Source organism: Microchirus variegatus (assembly GCF_963457635.1).
Source record: "Microchirus variegatus genome assembly, chromosome: 11".
NCBI lineage: Eukaryota > Metazoa > Chordata > Actinopteri > Pleuronectiformes > Soleidae > Microchirus > Microchirus variegatus.
This window is the reverse complement of record NC_139812.1, coordinates 28696611-28722954: the sequence shown is the minus strand read 5'-3', so window position 1 is coordinate 28722954 and position 26344 is coordinate 28696611. Positions and strand designations below refer to the sequence as shown.

General features: G+C 40.1%; 2 protein-coding genes across 3 annotated transcripts in view; one reads left to right on the top strand and one right to left on the bottom strand.

Moving 5' to 3' along the window:
- The window catches only part of LOC310933747 (high-affinity choline transporter 1-like), a 180968-nt gene that overhangs the window by 109087 nt on the left and 45537 nt on the right, over window positions 1-26344 (bottom strand). The gene's annotated exons all lie outside the window — the stretch shown is intronic.
- gbf1 (golgi brefeldin A resistant guanine nucleotide exchange factor 1) overlaps window positions 1-26344 on the top strand; it is a 69204-nt gene that overhangs the window by 7337 nt on the left and 35523 nt on the right. For both annotated transcript variants that reach the window (XM_083897296.1, XM_083897295.1), the window contains exon 4: window positions 24486-24617. In XM_083897296.1, coding sequence (XP_083753422.1) covers window positions 24486-24617 — 132 coding nt within the window. The remainder of the gene's footprint in view (window positions 1-24485; window positions 24618-26344) is intronic.

The following is a 26344-nucleotide window of genomic DNA, read 5'->3' as shown; positions in this document are numbered from 1 at the left end:
TGCTCACTGAAAGCTCCGTCATGTCATTCACTCACTTCCCACAAAACACCAGAAACCTTCTCGTCTTCTCGTACAAACACTGTCATTAGTGTGACGTCACCATACCAACAATTCAGTAGTCGGTACCGATACCAGTAAAATTACACTACAGGATTTGATACTGAGATTAAAGTCGGAATTCTGAGATCAAAGTCGGAATTCTGAGATTACAGAATTCTGAGTTTAAAGTCGTAATTCTGAGTTTAAAGTCCTAATTCTGAGTTTAAAGTCGCAATTATGAGATTAAAGTCAGAATTCTGCGATCAAAATTGGAATTCTGAATCAAGTTTGGAATTTGGAGATTAGTCCGAGATAGAAGTCAGAATTCTGAGATTGAAGTCGGAATTCTGAGATTAAATTGGATTCAGCTGAAAAGGTCAGAATTCTGAGATCAAAGTTGGAATTCAGAGATTAAAGTTGGAATTCGGAGATTAGTCAGAGATAGAAGTCGGAATTCGGAGATTTAAATCGGATTTCCCAGATTGAAGTTGGAATTCGGAGATTAAATTGGATTTAGGGAAAAAAGTTGTAATTCTGAGATTAAAGTTGTATTTCTGAGATCAAAGTTGTATCTGAGATTAAAGTTGGAATTCGGAGATTAGTCAGAGATAGAAGTCAGAATTCTGAGATGGAATTTGGAATTCTGAGATTAAATTGGATTCAGGGTAAAAAGTCAGAATTCTGAGATTAAAATGGTTAATTCTGAGATTAAAGTCAGAGATAAAAGTCATAATTCTGAGATGAAATTGGATTCTGAGAAAAAAAAGTCTTCCATAAGAGGCAAAAATCCTGTTCTTGACAGAAGCCTCTGCCTCTGTTAATGTTTAGGAATCCAAAAAGTTTCTTGCCAAAAAGTAAGGTAAACTTATTTCAGTGCATTTTAGAGACGTTTTAATCTCCATTAACTGTAATTCTGGACATATTCACTCAGCGTAATCCTGACAGGAAGTTTTAATTTCATCCTCTTTTCCCTCAGTTTCATTCCCCCCCTCCTCACTGCGTTTGTGTCGGAGAGCTTCGTTCCTCGCGCTCTGTCGTAACCGCGGTGATTGACGGGACCATGTGCCGAGCTCCAGAGCAGTGCAGCTGGAAGTATATCATCTGCAATTTTAGTTGGGTAAATATAGCCGGCAGTCTTGTCAAGCGGAGAGATAAATTGTTCTGGGAAAGGAAGTGTTGCTTCTCTTTTCTGAAAGCAAAAAAAAAAAAAACTTGTGGAAAATGAGTTCTCGCTGGACATTTTCCCCCCGAACAATGAGAGCACAGATGCAGAGGAGCGCTGACGACGGACCATGTGTCGAGAGGCCTCAGCTCCATCTTCACTCAGTCAGTCCCAGGAAGCTGGAATCTCTTCCCTCTGATTTAAAACGGCTCAGTTACCAGGACGCAGCCTGGAAGCTAACGCTGCGTCGCTAACCTCGTTCCACCCACGTAATCGATCGACATCTGTGGCGCAACACGTCCACGCGATAACGGCTTTACGGAATTCTGGAATGAAGTCGGAATTCTGAGAAAAAGTCCTAATTCTGAGATCAAAGTTGGAATTCTGAGATTAAAGCCAGGATTACGAGATTGAAGTCTGAATTCTGAGATTAAAGCCAGGATTACGAGATTGAAGTCTGAATTCTGAGAAAAAAGTCTGAATTCTGGTTTTAAATTGGAATTCTGAGAATCAAGCCGGAATTCTGAGATTAAAGTCGGAGATAAAAGTCGTGATTCTGAGATTGAAGCTGTTTCTGAGATTAAAGTCGGAATTCTGAGATTTTAATTGGACGAATTCTCTTTCGTAAGAAGCTTAAATCGATGAAAAGATCTATGAATCATGAATCTTACCTATGATTTAAAACAGCTCAGTTACCAGGACGCAGCCTGGAAGCTAACGCTCTGTCGCTAACCTCGTTCCACCCACGTAATCAACCGACAACGCAGAAAACGCCGGCCTTTAGGAAAACAGCGTATTGTCTTGTGTTTGTAGGATGTTTGACGACTGTCAATGTAAAGTCAGTGGGAAAAGTTGCTAGCTAGCCTAGAATCATCACTAATTAATCGCTCATCGCGTTTTCGTAAAAAGAAAAAAATTAGTGGGCGGGGTCTGTAAAGTCGCTAAATATTCACACGGAAACAAACAAACAGACATTGTTTCTCTTTCTTTCCGATGGCTAACTGTTAACGCTAGCAACAATTATATTCAAATATTTGATGGTATTTGTCAAATGTGCAAATTTTGAGGCAGCTAATGAGATGCATTCAAGAAACCTCAACGTTGTCTGGATGTGTACAGAATTTTACCTACTTTTAAAATATCGTAATCTGAATCAGATTAAATTTAATCTGATGTTAGATGATGGAGTTTTTTTGGCCATTATAAAAGAATGGGATTTCTTGATAATTTGAGGATGTTTTGTGACATCATCAGTGGGTAGATTCTTAATTTAGAAATGAACGGGAACATTCTTGGATGATCACAGATTACCCATCACAGAAAATTCAGATTACCACGAACTGTAGACAGGAAGTAAGGCTGAATTTGAGTAGATATATCGCTATAAACAGCGTTTGATTTGCGGGAATCGATGCCATTACACGCAATAACCACAAGGACACATGGATATTCAGGTTGTATTTTAACGTGAACACGTCAAGTCTTTTTCCCGTTACCTGACTCGGACGCGGCGTCTCTTTTTCCTGAAGGATCGTCTTCAGTGAGACAAAAGCTGTGTTCGTCTCTTGTCGAATAAAACTGTGGATTTATTTCAGCACAAGAAAAAGGGAAAAAGAAGCCTTTGATTCTGACGTCCATTTCATTTCCCTCTTGTGCTTCCCTTCCCCTTTTGCGCTCGTACCTGTTTTATGCAGAAGTCACTGAGCCTTCTCAATTCTCTCCTCTTCCATCAAACCCCCTCCCCGCTGCATTTTCCTTTTTGTCTGCTCCTAAATCCCTTCATTTTTATTCATACAAACACAGGTTTAGAGCCTCTCGCAGCCCCTCGGATACAAAGCCGCCGGAGTGGCACTTTGACTGACAGCTTTCCCTCCTCTTCATCCACACACACTAACGAAATTCACAAGCACACCTCTAATTGACCTGAATCAGCAGCACAGCAGCAGAGGCAGATATCAGGGGGTACGGCCGTGGATTTGCAGCGTGAACAGTGCAGGGGATGATTTGATTTCCCTCCAGCTGACCTTTGCTATAATTATCCCGGTTTCCCCCCCAAAAGCAATGACATAAAACAGATAAATTAGAAGTAAAACAATGTTTTTTTTAAAATTCATAGTTTTTCCTGCCGGTGGGAAAACGGTGATTTTCACAGTAACGGTAACTTAAATAATCGTTCAAACAACGGAGGATAATTCAACACCTCGTCATGGTTCACGTTAAATGAGACGCAATTAAGAAAATCAACGGAAAGGAAAAGAAAAAGTCGGGATTCATGATGTTGTAAAACACCAGGAATAACCAAGTTTATCATGATGATCGTGAGCGGAGGAAAGCATTAATATTTCACTAACATACAGTCCTTGTCATTTATTAATGATATTAAAAATATATTTTTTTAAAGGAATTTCAATATTATCACATTTATTTTCACTAGGATAATCATGATGGGAAAGTTTTGGCACGATATCTTTTTTTTATCGGATAACACCAAGAAAGTCGGAACAGAGATTAGTCAGAAATCTGAGTTCAGAGTTTTACTTCTGAGATTAAAGTTGAAATTCTGAGATTAAAGTTGGAATTCTGAGAATGAAGTCATAATTCTGAGATCAAAGTTGGAATTCCCATATTAAAGTTTAAATTCTGAGAATGACAACGGAATTCTAAGATTAAAGTTGAAATTCTTTGAATGAAGGTGGAATTCTGAGATTTTTGGAAATCTGGGAATGAAATTGGAATTCTGAGAAAAAGTCACAATTCTGAGGTTAAAGTCAGAGATAAAAGTCATAATTCATTGAGTGAAGTCGGTATTCTCAGAATAAAGTAATAATTCTGAGATTGAAGTCGGAATTCTGAGGAAAAAGTCGGAATTCTGAGATTTTAATTGGAATCCTGGGAATTAAGTCGGAATTCTGAGATTGAAATCATAGATAAATTGGATTCTGGAGGGGGGGAAGTCGAATTTCTGAGAAAAAAAGTTGAATTTCGGAGATAAAGACTTACTACATATCTTTTTATATTTTTTCCATGTGGCCCTAATAATCTTCTGTAAGAAGCTCAAATCCGTGAAAAGATGAAACCTTCAAACGTACGCGGAGCCTCGTCTGAACCACGTGCCACAGCCGCCTCACTAATTCACCCCGTCTTTACCATCATGTCCGTCATCACCACAAAACGCACACATGCTGTGTGTCTCATTTCAAGGTCAAGCGTGTGTTGTGTAGTGTGAGTCCCAGGTCGTTGTCAGGCAGGCGCTCGTCGGCCTCCAGAGGCTGCTGCACCTTAAGGACTGGGGTGGTGGTGGTGGGGGGGGGCCCTGGTGGTGACCTTTTACCCTCCTTCCGTCTCTCACCAATCCCTTCCTGCCGCCACCTGATCTTCGCTCGTATATCACTGGCGTAATCGAAGCGGCAGAAAGCAGCTGGCAGCTGCAGCCGCGGTGTACGCGCAGTAATTCATGTCGTTCAGCCACTTATGCAAATATGTTTACTCACGCAGGCATTTGGGATCAAGGAGAATCTTACATGTGTGACACGTGTCTCCGCCGCCGTCCTGGAGCTCCGAGTGTTGGACGCTGGCTCAGATTCTCCGTCCCACTGTTATTTTTACGACACGCTCCGAAAGACCATAAAGTGAGAGGCTTTGCGTCACTTTAAGATAATGCAAACATTTGTGTTTCTGTAGAAAATGTCTCACAGCAGGTCTGTGGACGTCATCGACAGTGTTGAGCTGTAGGCTACAGTTGGTGTGCCACCATTTTGAAAATAAAAGGATTGGATTGGTTGATATTGGCCGTAAAATAACATCTCGATATAACTAGTTGTAATTCTGAGATTCAATTCTGAGGTTAAAGTTGTAATTCTGAGATGAAATTTGGAATTCTGAGGTTAAAGTTGTAATTCTGAGGTTAAAGTCGTAATTCTGAGATTAAACTTGGAATTCTAAGAAATAATTTTGAGATAAAGTCGGAATTCTGAGATTAAAGACAGATAAAAGTCGGAATTCTGAGATTGAAGTTGGGATTCTGAGAATAAAGTCGTAATTCTGAGATTAAAGTCGTAATTCTGAGATTACGGAATTCTGAGGTTAAAGTCGGAATTCTGAGATTAAACTTGGAATTCTAAGAAATCATTTTGAGTTCAAAGTCGGAATTCTGAGATTAAAGACAGATAAAAGTCGGAATTCTGAGATTGAAGTTGGAATTCTGAGAATAAAGTCGGAATTCTAAGTTTAAAGTTGTAATTCTGAGGTTAAAGTTGTAATTCTGAGATTAAACTTGGAATTTTAAGAAATCATTTTGAGATCAAAGTCGAAATTCTGAGATCAAAGACAGATAAAAGTCGGAATTCTGAGATTGAAGTTGGGATTCTGAGAATAAAGTCGGAATTCTGATGTTAAATTGGATTATTGTTTGTATTTAATGCTTATAACAACTGTTATACATATTATATATATTTTTAGAGATTATGATAAAGTTTCAATGTTGTCGGCTTCTATGTGAATATTTCAGGTTTCTTTGCTTCATTGAACAAAGAAATCATTCAATCTGAGTCATTTAATCGATTAGTTGAGAAAACGACAAACACATTTATAATTTATGAAAATAATTGTGAGTTGCAGCCGATTGCAAACCACAAAATACACATTGCAAACCAAAATCGCAGTACGTCCTAAACATGATGTCATTCAGCCACTTGTTTTTAAAAAGTAAAGTCCCGTAGTGATTACTCTGACTGTCGATTAATCTGGTGATTATCTCGTGATTTATGATGCTGTGTTTAACGTCATAAATACGCCCTCTCCGATTCCCAGAGTCAAAGGTGACAAATAGTTTGTGCGTCTGACCAACACGGCGGATTATGGTGGCGTTACAGTCTCTGGCCTTCCCGTTGAAAATCTCCCCATCACGTGAAGTGTGATTAATCGCAGTGGCTCGCCGTCCTCCAGACAGGCTGCCACCTAGTGCTGGTTAGTGGCTGTAAATCTGGCCAGTTAACGGCGTCCTAACGGGGGACTGACAGCGCGGCTTAGGCCCAGTGTGAAGAGGGGATGCAACTGTTGTCCCGTCTCAGGAGCTCTCAACACAGTGCTGAGGGGATGGAGAGTCCCAGCAGAGGGCTATTAATCACAGCACCCTGTCTGTCTGTCTGTCTGTCTGTGTGATGGAGGACGGACTCTGACTCTGAAGGAGCTGCACAGAGTCTGGACGTGAGGACAGGAACAGAGGGAAAGACGTGAGCAAAACTAACTCACTGACAAAAAAGAGAACTGATCGTCCAGAGGAGAGGTGGCACGGTACCACAATATCACAAACTCAAGTATCTACTGATATCACAAACTCAAGTATCTACCGATACCACAAACTCAAGTATCTACCGATACCACAAACTCAAGTATCTACCGATATCACAAACTCAAGTATCTACCGATATCACAAACTCAAGTATCTACCGATATCACAAACTCAAGTATCTACCGATATCACAAACTCAAGTATCTACTGATATCACAAACTCAAGTATCTACTGATATCACAAACTCAAGTATCTACCGATACCACAAACTCAAGTATCTACCGATATCACAAACTCAAGTATCTACTGATATCACAAAGTCAAGTATCTACTGATATCACAAACTCAAGTATCTACCGATACCACAAACTCAAGTATCTACTGATATCACAAACTCAAGTATCTACTGATATCACAAACTCAAGTATCTACCGATACCACAAACGCAAATATCTACCGATATCACAAACTGAAGTATCTACTGATATCACAAACTCAAGTATCTACCGATACCACAAACGCAAATATCTACCGATATCACAAACTGAAGTATCTACTGATATCACAAACTCAAGTATCTACTGATATCAATATCACAAACTCGAGTATCTACCGATATCACAAATTCGAGTATCTACCGATATCACAAACTTGAGTATCTACTGATATCACAAACTCTAATTGTCTACCGATATCACAAACTCAAGTATGTACTGATATCAGAAATTCAAATATCTACCGATATCACAAACTCAAGTATCTACTGATATCAATATCACAAACTCGAGTATCTACCGATATCACAAATTCGAGTATCTACCGATATCACAAACTTGAGTATCTACTGATATCACAAACTCTAATTGTCTACCGATATCACAAACTCAAGTATCTACTGATATCAGAAATTCAAATATCTACCGATATCACAAACTCAAGTATCTACTGATATCAGAAATTCAAATATCTACCGATATCACAAACTCAAATATCTACCGATATCACAAACTCAAATACCGATATCACAAACTCAAGTATCTACTGATATCAAAAACTCAATTCCGAGAATGAAGTTGGAATTCTGATATCAATGTTGGAATTCTGAGATTACAGTTGAAATTCTGAGAATGAAGTTGGAATTCAGAGATTTAAATTGGAATTGTGAGATCAAAGTTGGAATTGTGAGATTAAAGTCGGAACTAGCTGTCATTTTTTTCTTTCAGATTTTTCTAATAGTTTTTTCCGTAAGAAGCTTAAGTCCATTCAAAGATGAAATGATGGACTCTTTCGAAAGTCTGTGTGGTGGACTTGTGTCGTCGTGGACTTGTGTCGTCGTGGACTTGTGTCGTCGTGGACTTGTGTCGTCGTGGACTTGTGTCGTCGTGGACTTGTGTCGTCGTGGACTTGTCGCGGACTCGTGTCTCGGACTTGTGTCGTGGATTTGTCGTGGACCTGTGTCGTGGACTTCACGGCTGATTAATGCACCTCCACACTTGTCTTTTGCGCCGCGTTGCCGTTCTGGCGGCGGCTGTAAAAAGGTGTTTGTGTGAGACGGACTAAAAACAAATGGGGGCTGCACCTTTCACAGAGCTCCTCTAATTCCCCATTGACAGTTATATGGAGTAAAGTGATCCCAGTGATGGTGTGAAGCCCAGTTAAAGGAGGCTCCACGCTGCCCTGTTTGATCGTTATCATAAACACACACTTTTGCACAGGGCGAGCCACAATAGCATGTCATCGGCGAAGCGTCGGAGCTGCCGTCGATAATCTCCGTCAGGACGCTGAAGCTGAGTTACACTCCAGCACAAACGGTGGACACAGCGCCGGTGCAGAGGTGTTGGATTACAGACGGGGGGGGTGTGGGTGTGGGTGTGGGTGTGGGTGAGGGTGTGGGGGGTTGTTGTGCTGGAAAATAAGGGCCCATATTAGTATTTCGGTGAGGCGCTGTCTTGCTGTCTTGCTTGTGTGGCGCTCACATCCTTAAGCCTTTGGTGTCTTAGCGTGAATCCCACAATGCCTTGATGGACTGGGTTAATAAACCTCTCAGCAGCCATGGCTCTCCCACACACACACACACACACACACACACACACACACACACACACACAGGCAGCTGCTTGTTATTTCATGCCCCATAAGGGTGCTGTGACCACGGACATTGAAATACACATATCCAATTAGCTAAGCATAGCATCACACACCGGTCTCAGGCTGGGAATCCCACACACACTGACATACACACACACACACACACACACACACTGACACACACACACACACACACACACACACACACACGCTCACTTGTTCTGGAAACAGGATGTACAGTATTTTCTTGTTTGGCTACATTTACTCTGCAGGTTTTGATTCCGTCCAATTCCGATAAATTTCTTTTTGACAACTAGCTTATATTGTTTTTTGAAAAAGTGAATTCACAGCCGACTATCTCTTATATTTAGTGATGCGCAATATTATCGGCAGATATCGGGTTTAAGATGTTTTATCGCATATCTGTAAATGTGCGAAGAATTTAATTTCCCTACAGGCTCTGGGAAAAACATGTATAAATCATGGTATTATGTAGTTTAGTAGTATATGTATATACATATATATATATTTGCAAAAAGTCCAGTATGCTGCATCCTTAATTCTATTTATCACAATTTTGCTATTTTTATAGTTGATGCATTTTCCAAAGAAGGGGAATATTGTTGATATTGTTTTTAAAATGTCACCTCCATCTTAAATGGTGCATTGTGTGTGGATTATTATTAAAGTTTCACACGGTGTTAAACTTCACGATGAATTCCAGAAATCACGTCTTCAAACACACGTAAATAATCTAATCATCGTTTTAAAGTCATTCATTTTCTCTCCGGGACTCACTTTTTAAAGTAAATCACAATATCATGTCATCTGCGAACAAAGAAACCCAGAATTATGGAACCACTGTTCACGTTTTTATCTGATCTGACGCTGAGACGGATCTGATCTGATTCATATCTGATTTATTTACACAATCAGATTTGTGCCACATTTAAAACTGTCATAATATACGTCACCGTTTCAAAGTTTTATTGAATAATCGAGAAAATAGTTGAATTGTTTACACTCTGGTTTTTTCCTGTTTGCAGACACTTCTTGAATAACGGAAAACTTTTTAAGAATGACATTTTTTTATTTTTTTTGTTGATAGATGATAATCCACTGCTCGTTCAGTGACTGTGGAAATTGTGAGGCTGGTTTTTCCTTTGAGTGAAATCACTTGACGATCCCTCTGTCCTCTGAGTGGACGCCCTGAATTAGAAAACACTGTCCTATTTCTGGGCTGCAGCTGGGAGTTTGGTTTGGAAGGACAGTGTGTGTGCGTGCGTGTGCGTGCGTGTGCGTGCGTGAGTGTGTGCGTGTGTGTGTGTGTGTGTGTTGTAAAGGTGACATGGGTCAGAAATGTCTTATGGACAGAGGAGGAGGAGGAGGACAGGGTTCAGACGATGCTTCAGGTCCATTGAAAATGCTTGAATTTCTCTCGTCAAAAAGCCGATTAGCTGAATATTTATTTATTAGACGGAGGAATGAGTAGACGTCAAAGAGTCTAAATAAAAGTGTGTGATTGTGGCTATTATTATAACACACAATGTTGGTTGTTTACAGCGTAATAACGTCTCACTGTTAATGTGATCAAAAGAATGAATGATTTTTTTTCTTTTTTATATATATGTGTATATATATATATATGTATGCATACATGTTTGTATATTTATGTATATACATATATATGTACTGTGTATGTATATATATATATATAATTCAGTATATATATATATATGCACATATATGTGTATGTTTATATATATATACGTATATATGTACTGTATATATGTACACATCTGTATATATATATACACATGTGTGTATATATATGTATATCATACATGTTTGTATATTTATGTATATACATAATATATGTACTGTGTATGTATATATATATATATATAATTCAGTATATATATATATGCACATATATGTGTATGTTTATATATATACGTATATATGTACTGTATATATGTACACACATATGTATATATATAAACGTGTGTATATATATGTATATGCATACATGTATGTATATATGTACTGTGTGTATGTATATATGTATATATATATACACATATATATGTATACACACATATATGTATATATACATATATATGTATATATATGCGCATATATGCATGAATATATAGCTGATCAAATGATTTTACAAATTTTCCTCCTTGTGTGTCTTCAATAGTCACCTGTTGTGATGTCATGTAGGGGGCGTGGCCTCAGTAGCCCTGCAGTACAGTCTATAATAGCGTTGATACTCAACAGTGTTTGAAGCAGATCTGATCGTTTCAGCCTAAAGATTAAGCTTTCAGTTGAAAATTCCACTTAATTCCTGTGGGGGTAATATTCCAGTTTTGATGCATTTGGGAAAGCATTAAAAATAACTTGGATTTGACCTTGGGAACAAGGTGTGTGGAGCCCGTGTGAGGGGAGGTGGTGATCGAACAACTGTTCACATTTCAGGGCGAGAGGAGGCGACACATGCAGCAGCAGCAGCAGCAGCAGCGCTTTAAACTTGTTGACTCACCCCGTCTTAAATAGAGTGGGATCACAGTGCCGCGCATAACACATTTTGACAAAAGCTGCCCTGCTGACAGGGGGGAGGAGGGCAGACTGGTTTGGGGGGGGCGTGGCCTCAGTGCAGCTGACGAGCAGACATGCTAACAACCTGGGATAACACCAAGGTGTTGATTGCTCTGAAAGCAAAATAGACGTGGCGATATGTGGAGCCATGTTCACTCCTCTGCTCACACTTTTAGACCTGAGTCTGAAAGAATGAGGGACACTTGGAAATGAAATATGAGCAGAGAAATCACGCCTTTGTCACCGAAATACAGGGGAAACTACGGTGGCCCTGAGGTGCAAAACAAAAATCAAAAAACATAAAGGAAAATTATAAAACACAAGTGCAAAACAGAAAAACGCAAAAACAAAAACATAAAACATAAATGAGAAACAAAAAACGCAAATGCAGAAAACACAAAAACGCAAATGTAAACCAAGACATACGTTTTGTACCTCAGGGCCACCGTAGGAAACAAACCCCAAACGTTTTTGTTGACTATTCCTGACATTTTAGTCAAGTTTGATGCGTATTTGTCTTAAATAACATGCATAAAATTAGCTTTTCATGAATTTGACCAAACCATTGTTAGTTATGGCTCTAAAAGATTCGATTTTTATTCTGTTTTAGAGTCTCAATAGTATTTTCTTTTAATAGTTCTTAATCCGCAACTAATCATTATTTTCTGAATTGATTCATCTGTTAAACGAACGCTAGCGCAAAAGAGGCGGAGCCAACAACATTCCGATCATTGCAAACAAAAAGTTTACTTTCAAACAAATAAAATCGGATATTTTTGAAGGATTAAATCGACCTTTTGTCTGCAGTTTGTGTGTAATCGCGATGTTTTGATGAACAAACGATTACGGTCTCTGCTCGTTTCGCTCGCCGGGGGGCGTCGCCACTACTTCATGTCTCCTCACGGGGGCGCTGTTGAAAGCGGGATAATGTTCGGACAGAATGGTTTCTCTATGTTAACTTTTCACGTTAACGTTTTTGTTGGAGGAGGAAGGACATATCTCACGATGTATTGACGATGACAGAATCGTGGTATCGTGATGTTATCGTGATGTTATGGCGATCGTGGGCTGTTTACGCTGCGGTGCAGTGAAGTAACCTAAAGTGCAGGTCGTGTTTGGTGTGAAATAGCAGCTGCATTTGTCTGCGTCTGGACTTTTTAATCCTTTGTCCTCTGTAATCCCTGGTGTTTGTCGTGTCCCAGTCTGACCAGTGTCTCCAGTCCTGTCCTCGTCCTCCCGCTAATCCACGGAGGTTATGAGCGCTGGTGAAATGCTGCTAAATTTACGACCTGTAAGGACTCGCTGGGTGGTGAGCAGAGGGGGGGGGAGGAGGAGGAGGAGGAAGGAGGAGGAGGAGGAGGAAGGAGGAGGGCGTTCAGACGCTGAGGTCAAGGCAGAATGAACTTGTGAACTGGTGGACATCAATGTTACTGTTGAAGTCAAGTATAGGTCAAACTAATCCAGGACTCGCAGCATAAATAATCCCTGCAGACTCCACACCACACACATGGATCACGGCACAGTCCAGTTTTGTGCTGCTGCTCCTGCTGGCTCTCTGAGGAACTGCACTGTCGGGTCTGTCCAGTAGGTGGCAGGTCACACGGGGTGTCACAATAACCAGATTTGTGGAGACATTTCACAGAATTTCAAAGTAAAAGTCTTTGTTTTCAATCAAGTCCTCTGATTTTCTTTCCTTCATATAACGAAGGCGTCATTAAAAACTGAATAACTGTAGTTTGTTGGGCAACGTTTGTCAACATTTCCTGACATTTTATGGACCAAACGACTAATAAATAATCCAGATTATGATCATTAGTTGCTAACCGTACCCTCTAAATAAGAAAGCGACAAAACAAGATCAACATCTATGGACCAAACCACTGGTCCATGAGTAAAACCTTGAGAAAGAACATTTTTAGCCACAGAATTTTAAAATAACCTCGTTTCATTTCCAGTTTTTCTGGTTCCGATCCACACTTTGTAAAGATGTTGGTGACGAGAGCAAATGTGAGCCGAGTAAATGCATTAAAACTTCATTTTTCTTTAAAAAAACATCTGGACAAATGAGTCTGGGGACCCACAAAAAGTCTCCAGCGACCCCTCTGTGGGCCCCGACCCAGTGTTTGGAAGCTGCCGAGTTGAATAGTGCTTTAAAAAAAGGCGTCACGTTCCACCGCGTGCGGCTGAAAGAACCGAAATGAATTCAAACGACGACACGACGACCACAGAGAGGCGAGCTCCGTCCGTCCAAGATGGCCGCCGCATTTTTGTGCCCCGGCGCCGCCCCCTCCCCCCTCCCCCCTCTCTCTCTTTGAAACATGCAGACGAATTCTTTCCCATAAAGTTGGGTTTTTCTGCAGCGTAATGCGTCTCTCGCTCGCTCGCCGCGGCGGCCGCTGCACACGCAAGGCTGCGTCCGTCCAATCGGAGCGGGCATCACGGCGGCGGAATGCTGAAGTCCACATTTTTCCCATTCAGGGAAGGAGAAGCGGCCTTTCAGAGCCAATCAGCTAGAAATGTTGCTTTGTTTTTATTTTCCACTGAACTTCCTGGAAGCTATTATGGAGCTGTCAGGGATGTATATTTAGCTATGACAACACGGGGGCCGCGGCGCCCCCTTACTGCGCCGCCGCTCATGTCACCTCTGACAAACAGAAAAACACTCGTCTCTTTTGTCACCTTTAAAGAAGACGGGGACAGACGAGGAGACAAAGGACGTTTAGACAATATCACAGAGTGTAAATATATCTGGATTTAGACATTTAACACGCTCTGCAACAAGTTATCAGTAATACAGCAACTGATTTGATCAACTTTTTGAGTAATTAAAACACATTTTATGTGATTTTTCAGCTTTTTAAATGTGAATTTATTGCTCCATATAACAAAGAAATGATTAAAACTGAATCATTTTGTTTTGTGGACAACACAAATGGATTATTGAGCAGTTATTAAGTTAATCGCCAACTATCTTGTGTGTTTTCAAGCAATTAAAACACATTTTATGTGAATTTATTGCTCCATATAACAAAGAAATGATCTTGACTATCGTGAGTGTTTTCGAGCAATTAAAACCAGTTTTGGGTTCTAAAATGTGAAATATTTTCCAGTTTCTTTGCTCCATGTAACAAAGAAATCATTAAAATGTAATAATCTCAAAATAAAATTAAAGGTTTTGAGGTTTTTTAACAAATTAAAACCAGTTTGTGTGATTTTTCAGCTTCTAAAACGTGAATATTTCCCAGTTTCTTTGCTCCGTAAAACAAAGAAATCAAAAAGAAGACATTTGTGAAACGTCGTCATCATTTTGGACCAAATAATCCTCAGATTATTCCATAGTCCATAGATGATGAAAACAATACGAATAAAATCAACATTTTTTATCCACTTCTGGACCAAACGACTCATTTATTCATCAGAAAATGAATTGAATAGGAAAAGAATCATTTGACGCAGCTTTTATTGAATGTTTTTATCAGTAATAAATAATAAAATGAGGGTGAATATTCTGCAGAATCACACTATGATCCCTGCGTCCAGATCTGGGTTTGATAAAGGAAGGTCACACAGTTTGTTTTTCTTATGTTGAATCACAGCCTAGAAGCAGCAGTTTAGTCATGAATTCATAAAGATAATGCACTTCCTGGACCCTGTCCCACATGTGTGTGTGTGTGTGTGTGTGGTTTAGAGTTACTCTTCAGCCTTCACTGAATTCTGTTTGTGCTCCGTCTTTCTCTCTCTCTGTGACTCTGAAGTTTGGTTAAACGACGTGCTGAGAGACGTTTCATGACAAACAGCAAACCCCAGGGAAGTGCACTTTATACACTGAGTGGAAGTGAACACTATGTGAACAGCAGTGAAGTGGCTTCACTTTTCTGCCTCTCAAACACTCATGACCCTCCACCACAAGTCTGACACGCAGAGAAAAATGAAGTCCTCTCCCACACCAAAGTCCATAGAGAAAAGCAGTGATTTTAGCTCACGGTGGACACAGGAGCTGCTGGTCCTCTGCTGCCTCGTGTGGTCACTTTGTGTCACTGAGTTAAGTCCAAATGAAATATTTTAAAAGCCAAATTCGCTAAAATAAGACGTTTAAAGTTAGTGATGGAGGCAGCAGTGGATCAACAACTCCTGTGAACTCCTGTGTCTCTGTGATGTTAAAATCACTGATTTACTCTATGGACTTTGGTGTGAGGAGAGTGAGTGGTTTACAAACTTAAAGATAAAGATGTGAACTTGTTCTTAAGATACTGAAGACTTAATCTGATGTAGATATTTGAGGTGAGTCTTTTGTTTAGTGGCTAAAATCTGTTTTTTTTTTGTGAACCACTCTCCCACACCAAAGTCCATAGAGAAAACCAGTGATTTTAACATCACAGAGACACAGGAGTTGTTGATCCACTGCTGCCTCCTTCACTACCTTCAAACATCTTATTTTAGTGAATTTTGCTTTTAAAATATTTAATTTAGACTTAACTCAGTGACACAAAGTGACCACACGAGGCAGCAGTAGACCAGCAGCTCCTGTGTCCCTGTGAGCTAAAATCACAGATTTTCTCTATGAGGTTTGGTGTGGATTCTTTTGAGTGAATAAAAACTGATTTTAGCCTCAAAACAAAAGACTTGTTTCATAAAATACACTTCACGTTAAGTCTACGACGTCTTAAGAACATGTTCACGTCTTTATCTCACTGTTAGACAGACTTTTCCTTGTGTAAACTGAAGTTTGTAAACCACTCACTCTCCCACACCAAAGCCCGTGTGTTCTGTAAAATTCGGCTTTTGAAAAACTTCATTCAGATTGACTTCAGTGACGCAAGGTGACCAAACGAGGCAGTGGTAGACCAGCAGCTCCTGTGTCCACCGTGAGCTAAAATCACTGGTTTTCTCTATGGGCTTTGGTGTGGCAGAGTGAGTGGTTTATATATATATATATTTGAGGTGGTGATTCCTGGCCTCTCTGCGCTCTCTTGTCGCCCCTCCGTCACTTTCTTGTGTGGCAGCCACTCGAGGCCTCGGGGGAGTCATTTAGGACAGTTGTCGCTCGCTCCGTTAATCCCAGCGCGGGACGACTCCACTGCCGCTCTGAGTGGGGGCCAATTCAGCGTCGTCCCAGTGGGGATAAACCCGATCGGCTTTAATGTTTCCCCGCCGTGGAGCCTCTGTGTGGCACCAGTGCTCAGAAATGCACCCCCCCCCCCCCCACACACACAACCCTCTGTTGTGCTGGCGTCACCATGTGTTGCCGTGGAGACGCCAGCCTGTTGCACACAGACCTTCCACGACACTTTTTTAGCTTCTTAAATGTGAATATTTTTGTTTTTCTTTGCACCAGAAAACAAATAAATGAGTATAAAATCTCAGATATGAAGCGTTATGAAGTATGATATATTTAATATTTTATTATGACGCGATGATGAATCGCTGCAGGTGAATAATAGCCAGTTATCGGACACTCTGTCGTCTTGGCCTTCGGCTCAGATTAGCGTTTAATCCCTGCTAATGCAGCGGCTCATAATTAGGCGAGTCGAGAGTTAACGGCTGTGATTTATTAAACACACTCGGGAGGATTTGCTGTCAGTGCTGAGAGGACATTAGCGTGAACGCGAGGCGTCGTGTGTGTGAATACTTGTGAACGCTGATGAGCTCCGATGTCTGTGACGAGTGTTCGGCGTAAAGTTTGATTCTTAAAAACACACAAAAGAAATGTGTAAAGTCTATAAACACAAACAAGTCTTTCTGAAATGTACGAGGCTCTTTGAATGCATCCTGTTAGCTCAGTTCTTTCACAAACTCTGCTCTAGCTTCTGGAGCTGATGTAGCTTATGTAGCCGCTCTAGCTTATGTAACTTCTGTAACTACTGCAGCTGCTGTAGCTTCTGTAGCTTCTGTAGCTACTGTAGCTTCTGGAGCTGATGTAGCCACTGTAGCTTCTGTAGCCGCTCTAGCTTCTGTAACTTCTGGAGTTTCTTTAGCTTCTGTAGCTGCTGCGGATGCTGTAGCTGCTGTGGATGCTTTAGCTTCTGTAGCTTCCATAGCCGCTCTAGCTTCTGTAGCTGATGTAGCTACCTTAGCTTCTGTAGCTACCTTAGCTTCTGTAGCGGCTGTAGCTTCTGCAGCTGATGTCGGCGCTGTAGCTTCTGTAGCTGCTCTAGCTGCTGTAAATTCTGTAGCTGCTGCGGATGCTGTAGCTTCCGTAGTTGCTGTAGCTTCTGTAGCTGATGTAGCTACCTTAGCTGATGTAGCCTCTGTAGCTGCTGTAGCTACCTTAGCTTCTGTAACTGCTGTTTCTTATGTAGCTTCTGTATCTTCTGTAGCTTCTGTAGATTTTGTTGCTGCTGTAGCTTCTGTATCTTCTGCAGCTTCTGTAGCTTCTGTAGTTTTTGTATCTTCTGTAGCTGCTGTAGCTGCTGTAGCTTCTGTAGCTTCTGTAGCTTATGTAGCTTCTGTAGCTTCTGTAGCTTATGTAGCTTCTGTAGCTTCTGTAGCTTATGTAGCTGCTGCAGCAGTCGCTCTGTACAGCGTGTGGTTTCTGGAATCTGTGTTTCCTCGTGGGAATGCCATTAGTGTAGAGCTGAAGGAGAGCAGCAGGTGAAACAAATACACACCATAACTCCTCACCACACACACACACACACACAGAATCCCATAATATCTTATATTCTTTCCCTCTTTCAGTTTAACCTCAGCGTCGCTCAGACGGAAACACAACTTTCTCTGCGTTATCTTTTTTTGTTGCTGCATCTTTTAAATATTCATCTAAATATTGATATTTCACACAAAGTCCAGTCCCTGAAAAACACTTTATTCTTCCTGTTTTTCCGGCTTTTCTTCCAAAGTCATGAATAATTGAGAAATGTTGGGTCCACTCCGGACGACAGGAGAATCCATTACTGTTGCTCTGTTTGTCAACAAAATAAGTCAACAACGCAGCAACTTTGACTGTTTACAGTGTTACCACGGCAACCATCGGTCAAACGCCAAGGTCAAACACAGAAGTGTGAAAAACACTTTTGTTTGTTTAGAAAACTCTTCAAAACTTTGTGACGACGACTCATCGTCATGTGACTCTTTAAATATGAAGAAACCAGAGAATATTCTCATTTAAGACGCTTCAAAGATGAGTTTATCATGAATTAATGAGAGATTAACGCACAAGTCTTTTGAACTTTAATCTACTTTAATCCACAGGTCGACATGAGAGGTAGATTTTGGAATTTTAAATAGATTTTAGATTTAAGTTGATTTTGGGGTTAGATTGGAATTATAAGAACATTTTGGGATTATAAATATATTTTTGGATTATTCTGGAATTATAAGATTATAGATTATAAATAGATTTTAGGTTTATTAGTAGATTTTGGGATTAGATTGGAATTATGAGTACATTTTGGGATTATAAATAGGTTTTTGGATTATATTGGAATTATAAGTAGTTTTTGGGATTATGAATAGATTTTAGGTTTATAAGTAGATTTTGGGATTAGATTGGAATTCTAAGTACATTTTGGGATTATAAATAGATTTTTGGATTATATTGGAACTAAGTAGATTTTGGGATTATAAATAGATTTTAGCTTTATAAATTGCTTTTGGGATTATGAGTAGATTTTTGGATTATATTGGAATTATAAGTAGATTTTGGGATTATAAATACATTTTAGGTTTATTAGTAGATTTTTGGATTATATTGGAATTATGAGTAGATTTTGGGATTATAAATAGATTTTAGGTTTTTAAGTAAATTTTGGGATCAGATTGGAATTATAAATACATGTTGGGTTATATGTAGATTTTTAAATTATATGTAGATTTTGTAATTATAAGTAGATTTTGGAATTATGAGTCGATTTTTGAACTATATTTAGGATTTTTAAGTCTTTAACTTTAATCTATAGTTGGACATTGTTGTCTTTGATTCTTGTGTGGGACGTCGTGCTCATGACTCTTCAGTGATGACGCTCTTCACATTTTCGTATCGACTCATCTGAACCTTGTCAGAGCAGGAACTAAAGATGGTGAAGCTAAAGAAAACGGTGTTATGATATGATGAGAAACTCTGTTTCCTTTTCTTTGGTCGACTTTAGCCTCAGCAGCTTCTTCTTCTTCTTCTTCTGTGTCTCTGCTCGTCTCGTTCTCTCACAACAGTCCACTTTGCTGTTGTTGTAAATATCAATGCTAACTATATTCCTGGCCGTAGTCCTGGAGGGAAACCATTACTCTCCACCTCCCAAGCATTTGGAGAAAAAAAAAGTTTTAATTTCTCTGGGGTTTTTTCAGACGTCTGACCGTGAGCAGCTGTAGCTTTTGTTTCTGCCTAATTGACAAGTGTCCGTTTGACTCTGGAGAAAAGAGCGACCAGAAGAAGAAGAAGAGGTTTGATGATGAAGAAGAAGAAGATTGTGTTGAGGGACGTTTGTTGTGTAGCACGTGAACAGAGTCCAGAATCCTCGCAGGATTTCGTTTGGCCTTGCTGCTCTTGTTAGCGTCTTGTTAGCGTCGCAAACCCAGGACCGAGGACTCTTAATTTGAGCAGCTGAAGACGTTCAGATCAATAACCATCAGTGTTTGGTTTTGGATCGCTGCGTCCATCAAACACTGATCCTCCCCCTGTCACTGTGGCACTCTGACACACATGTCACACACACACACACAATATATGGATATTACATTTTAGATGTATTATGTATAATATATATGGTGACATGAGACCAGGTGTATTTCCCTGCCTTTAATCATCATATTTATTATATTAAACAAACTAAATATTATAAATGTTGATTTAAAATAAAATAATAATAATAATAATTATACACGGAATCAACAAAATTATATTTAGAAAAGCCACTTGTTTAATTTTAAGCCAAATTATTTGTTATAATAGACTAACTTGATCATATTCATAGTCGATGATTATTTCACAGAATATTTACAGTGTATTTACAGTTTAATTAGAGTGTATTTTAGAGAGTATTTATAGAGTATTTAATTGTATTTAACTGTATTTACAGATTATTTACAGATTTATTTTACAGAGAATTTTACGTTGCATTTACAGAGTAATTACAGTCTATATGATCACTAACTTATCATATTCATAGTCAATGAGTATTTCACAGAATATTTACAGTGTATTTACAGTTTAGAGTGTATTTTAGAGAGTATTTAGAGAGTATTTACAGTATATCTTACAGAGCATTTACAGAGTATTTTACCGTGAAATTAGAGTGTATTTTACAGAGAATTTATAGAGTAATTAACAGTGTATTTTAGTGTATTTTGTTGAGTTTTTGCAGTGTATTTACAGAGTATTTTACATTACCTTAACAGTGTATTTTACATTGCTTTTACAGGTTATTTACAGTGTATTTTACAACGTATTTTCACTCTCAAACTTTGCACGAGTCCAAAGAAACAGCAGCTTTATATCCACATATATCTGCTGTTATATCAGGATAAAGACTCGTATATACACACTTATACACTCAGACTAACAGAAATATTGATTTGATGTACTTCCTGATGTACAAGTCGTTATGGTGATAAGATTTTTCACCTGACAGAGCAGTGACGAGGCTGCAGCGAGTATCAAATATGTGAGCTTTTATTAGCTGCATGAAGGTTCAGGTTAATATCAGGTTAATATCAGGTTAATCAGGATTTAAAGCAAAGGATCATTTAAGACAGATCTGTTACAGATCTGCACTTTATAGCATCTGGAGGGAGTTGAATCTAAACCGTTTTTTTTTTTCTCAGACTTGTTCACACAGGTGTGAGACGTAGTGTTGTCTGAATGTGACCTGGACTCATTCTAACACTGTTGAGCTTTAGTTTTCAGTTGTTTGACTTGTGCTTTATGGAAAATAAGTTGATATTTTTGCTTCTTCTGCTCCTCTGTGATCCTGCAGAGAACTCTGGTGTTTGTACGTCCACTCCTGACTCTTGTTGAGAAGCTGAACAAAGACTCTGTGTGTGTGTCTGTCTGTGTGTGTGTGTGTGTGTGTGTGTGTGTGTGTGCGTGTGTGTGCGTGTGTGTGTTTTCCCTGGTGTTGTCCTGGTCTTCTAAGCCTTTTCTGCTCCACTGCCAATAGATGTGCATGTGTTAAAGACTGTGTGTTGTGTGGAGGCTGCAGCTCTCCTGAGGCCGGGCTTCACCTCCTCACTTCTTCTTCTTCACTCGTCTTGTGTCTGTGCTGAGGTCGTTTGCAGAGGTAATCCTCACATGGCTGGATACTCGCACTTACAGCTGCAGCGTGCTCCAGATAGATCGGATTAGACCTGAGGTGCATCGCAATGAGCTGATCTCGCCGGGGGCCGGAGTGTACGATACGACGTTATTATTATCATCGCGCATCGCGAGCACGCGCAGTACGTTTATTCTACTGCTGGGCAACGTGTTTCCATGACGACTGACCGGAAAAAGACGCACGTGTTTATTTGACGTTTCCCGATTGTTAAAATGAGTCTCTAAAGTAACGCTAAAGTTTAAAAACAGAGGCACACATATTTTACAGTGTATTACAGAGTATTTACCGAGTATTTTACCGTGTATTATTATTGACGGTGTATTTACAGGATATTTACAGTGTTTTACAATGTATTTAACAGAGTATTTACAATGTATTTTAAGTTGCATTTACAGAGTAATTAGTGTATTTACAGAGTATTTTGCATTGCGTTTACAGAGTATTTACAGTGTATTTTACAGAGTATTTAAAGTGTATTTTAAAGAGTATTTACAGTGTATTTACTGAGTATTTTACGGTGTATTTACATAGTATTTACAGTGTGTTTACAGGGTATTTTACAGTGTATTTACAAGGTATTTACCGAGTACTTTACAGTGTATTTTACAGAGTATTTACAGTGTATTTACAGTGTTTTTACAGTGTATTTACAAGGTATTTACCGAGTACTTTACAGTGTATTTACAGAGTATTTTACAGTGGATTTCCAAAGGTTTACAGTGTATTTTACAGAGTATTTACAGTGTATTTACAGGGTATTTTACAATGTATTTACAAGGTATTTACAGAGTACTTTACAGTGTATTTACAGAGTATTTTATAGTGTATTTACAAAGTATTTACAGTGTATTTTAAAGAATATTTACAGTGTATTTACACAGTATTTACAGTGTATTTTACAGAGTATTTACAGGGTATTTTACAGTGTATTTACAGGGTATTTTACAGTGTATTAACAAGGTATTTACCGAGTACTTTACAGTGTATTTACAAAGTATTTACAGTGTATTTTACAGTGTATTTACAGTCCATTTAACAGTGTATCATTTACAGTGGTGACTTGATGACTGGATTAGTTGTATTTTACATTTTTAAAGTTTAAACCTGAACGTCTTCCCCGTCGTCACATGATTGGAGAGCTATCAGAAGCTAGCCATAATCTCCAGCATTAGCATTCCTAATCTCTGCCCACGTTTTTATTCAATCCAGCTGCAGTTTGCTCGTCGTTCCTCTCTGGGAAAACAAAAACGACCTTTAAACCGATCCATGGCGACTTCACCGCTAGTTCTGTCGTCACGTCGGCTCCTCAGAGCGAGGTCAAGGCGAGGAAACGATAACACGAAACGGGTCAAAACAAAGTGAGCGGCAATACCGCGAGGATTAAGGCGCTCTGAAGAGCAGCTTCTGTCCAGAAATAAAAACAACATGGACATGAAAAGCCCAGAGGAGAAAACCATGTCCACGCTCCCCCCACGGCTGCTTTGGAAATCAAATATGAAATCATCTCTGACCATTTTCACAGCAGCTTTGGCGGCAAACGCCTCAAATTATACGCTTCGCTTTCAAAATAAAGTCTGTGATCGATGCTTTTATTAATTCATTTAGTACGTTTTCAAGTTAAAGCCACGCCTGATTTAAGCCACTGGAAAAAAGACTTGTGTAATAAAATCTACGTTAGTTTATGTCTACGATTTCTTTAGGAACATGTTTACATCTTTATCTTCACTATAAGACAGTCTTTAACAACAGGAAACTGAAGTTTGTAAACCACTCACTCTCCCACACCAAAGCCCATAGAGAAAATCAGTGATTTTAGCTCACAGGGACACAGGAGCTGCTGGTCTACTGCTGCCTCGTGTGGTCAATTTGTGTCACTTAAATAAATATAAATAAAGATTTTCAAAAGCCGAATTGACAAAATAAGACGTTTGAAGTTAGTGATGGAGGCAGCAGTGGATCAACAACTCCTGTGAACTCCTGTGTCTCTGTGATGATAAAATCACTGGTTTTCTCTATGGACTTTGGTGTGGGAGAGTGAGTGGTTTACAAACTTCAGTTTCCTGTTGTTAAAGTCTGTTTAACAATAAGATAAAGACGCGAACATGTTCTTAAGATGTCGTAGACTTAAACTGACGTAGATATTGTGAGGTGAGTCTTTTGTTTAGTGGCTAAAATCAGTTTTTTTTGGTGAACCACTCTCCCACACCAAAGTCCATAGAGAAAATCAGTGATTTTAATATCACATTGTTGTTGATCCACTGCTGCCTCCATCACTAAGTTACAATGAGTTGTTTTTGTGAATTCGGCTTTTGAAAAATCTTCATTTATGTCTATTTCAGTGACACAAAGTGACCACACGAGGCAGCAGTGGTTTACAAACGTCAGTTTCCTGCTGCTGATGTCGATTTAAAGCCACTAAGACTTTTGTTAAGGAGCTAAAAACATCAGCGTCTCCATGTGTCACCACAGGGCGGCCATTTTGTTTAGAGGCTGAAGTTTTAAATTTCAGTTTGGAAAAATAGAAGTTGAGCTGCGATGAAAAACAAAGCTAAGACTCTGCGTGGTCTTCTCTGAGAGCAGCAGAGTCGAGTCGATCCGTCCATCAGCTGAAAAGTTTATAAATCAGGTTTGAGCGTCCCATTACTTTACAGTGTGGGGGGGAGAAGGTGGTGGATGTGAGTCCAAATGAATCCGTCAATACGTCCTGATGAAGACTTCATCACAGGCGATCACCCTGTAACACCACAGATTGGAAAACTCAATTGTGTTGTATTGATCCGGGGCTGGACGCGGTGAACGCGGGGGCTCTGCGGAGCGGTGTGCAGCCCCGCGCTCTCAAATCAGCTCTAAATACAGGCTTCTGTTCTGAGAGGGTTTGAGGAGAGGAGTCAGTCAGGCAATCATCACATAACCAGGCTGACCTCTGACTGACATTCACCACAATATCACAGCTGCTGGTCAGGGGGCGGAGCTTAGTCCTTATGTAGGAACGTGAAGTTTTAATTAACGTAATCTACGTCACTGACCTGTTTTTGTTTTGTTTTTGTCCCTGTGCAGAACTGTCGGACATCGAACCAAACGTTTTCCTCAGACCCTTCCTGGAAGTGGTACGCTCCGAGGACACGACTGGACCAATCACGGGCCTCGCCCTCACCTCGGTCAACAAGTTCCTGTCCTACGGTCTCATCGGTAAGACCTGATGTTTTCAAACACACAGATTTATTATCAGAGAAGCTCAGCAGTAACAGGAGATGATAGAGTCTATCACACGTGAGTAAACCTGGGAAATAATGAAGTAAATAACGTTTCTATTACAAAAACAAAGGTTTATTTGGGAAACTTCCACTTTATTCCTATGAAAATCTCCAGAGCTGCAACTAACGATTATTTTCGTAACGCGATTAATCTGTCGATGATTTTCTTGATGAATCGTTAAAAACGTTAGAAAACATAAAAAAAAAAAAATGTCTTTGTTTTATGGAGTAAAGAAACAAAAGAAAATATTCACATTTAAGAAGCTGAAACAATCATAAATCTTGTTTTAATCATGAATCACTGTCTTTTCTGTACTTTAGTCCCACTTTTAAATCCATTTTTCAGTTGATTGATTGATAACATGAACATATGTTGATATTGAAGACACGTGATTGTCGTTTTGGTAACGTTGTGGACTTGATATTTGCATAAATGACCGTCTTTGCTGGACGTTGACCAACGTCTTCTTTTGGCCCATATTTTAAATGTCTTTCCACTTCTATAATTGAGATAAAAACACAAATAACATGTCAAACGTGTCATTTTGGTCAAATAAAAGTAATGTTTTAGTGGCTTCTCTGCTGAAATAAGGACATGATGGACATGGAAGACGGGGAGGACATGGAAGACGGGGGAGGACAGGGAGGACGGGGGAGGACAGGGAGGACGGGGGAGGACAGGGAGGACATGGAGGACGGGGGAGGACATGGAAGACAGGGGGACATGAAAGACAGGGAGGACGGGGGAGGACATGGAAGACGGGGGAGGACATGGAAGACAGGGAGGACGGGGAAGACGGGGAGGACAGGGAAGACAGGGAGGACATGGAAGACAGGGAGGAGGGGAAGACATGGAGGACGGAAGGACATGATGGAAGACAGGGAGGAGGGGAAGACATGGAGGACGGGGGAGGACATGGAGGACAGGGGAGGACAGGGAGGACAGGGAGGACGGGGAGGACAGAGAGGACATGGACATCATGAAAACTCCCCCCTCTGTCAGCCACTTGTTGTGTTAAGTGTGAAATGAGCATGACTCAGCAGATGTTGACGTCCACTCAGTGTGTGAGTGATGTCCAAACAGCTGCAGTCATGAAGACCACTGAGGAACTGCACTGTGAGCGCCCCCTGCTGCTGAGACACACACACACACACACTCTCAGTGGAGATTAGAGATTAAACTCTCTCTCATCACTTCATTTATCTTCTTCATTCATCAACTCATCATTCACTGCTTCATAAAAGGGTCCTTCATTCTCCTCTCTCCTCTCCTCGTCTCCTTCTCTCCTCTCCTCCTCATGTCTCCTCCTTATGTCTCCTTCTCTCCTCTCTCCTCTCCTCCTCATGTTTCCTTCTCTCCTCTCTCCTCTCCTCCTCATGTCTCCTCCTTATGTCTCCTTCTCTCCTCTCTCCTCTCCTCCTCATGTCTCCTTCTCTCCTCTCTCCTCTTCTCCTCATGTCTCCTCCTCTCTCCTCCTCATGTCTCCTTCTCTCCTCTCTCCTCTCCTCCTCATGTCTCCTCCTTCCCTTCTATACTTCTTTATTTCCTCATCGATGTTGTTTGTCCACTACTGCCACCTGCTGGTTACACACTCTGTGGTGTTTAGTTTGTTTGTGTATTCAGATCTTTACTCTGTGTGTGTGTGTGTGTGTGTGTGTGTG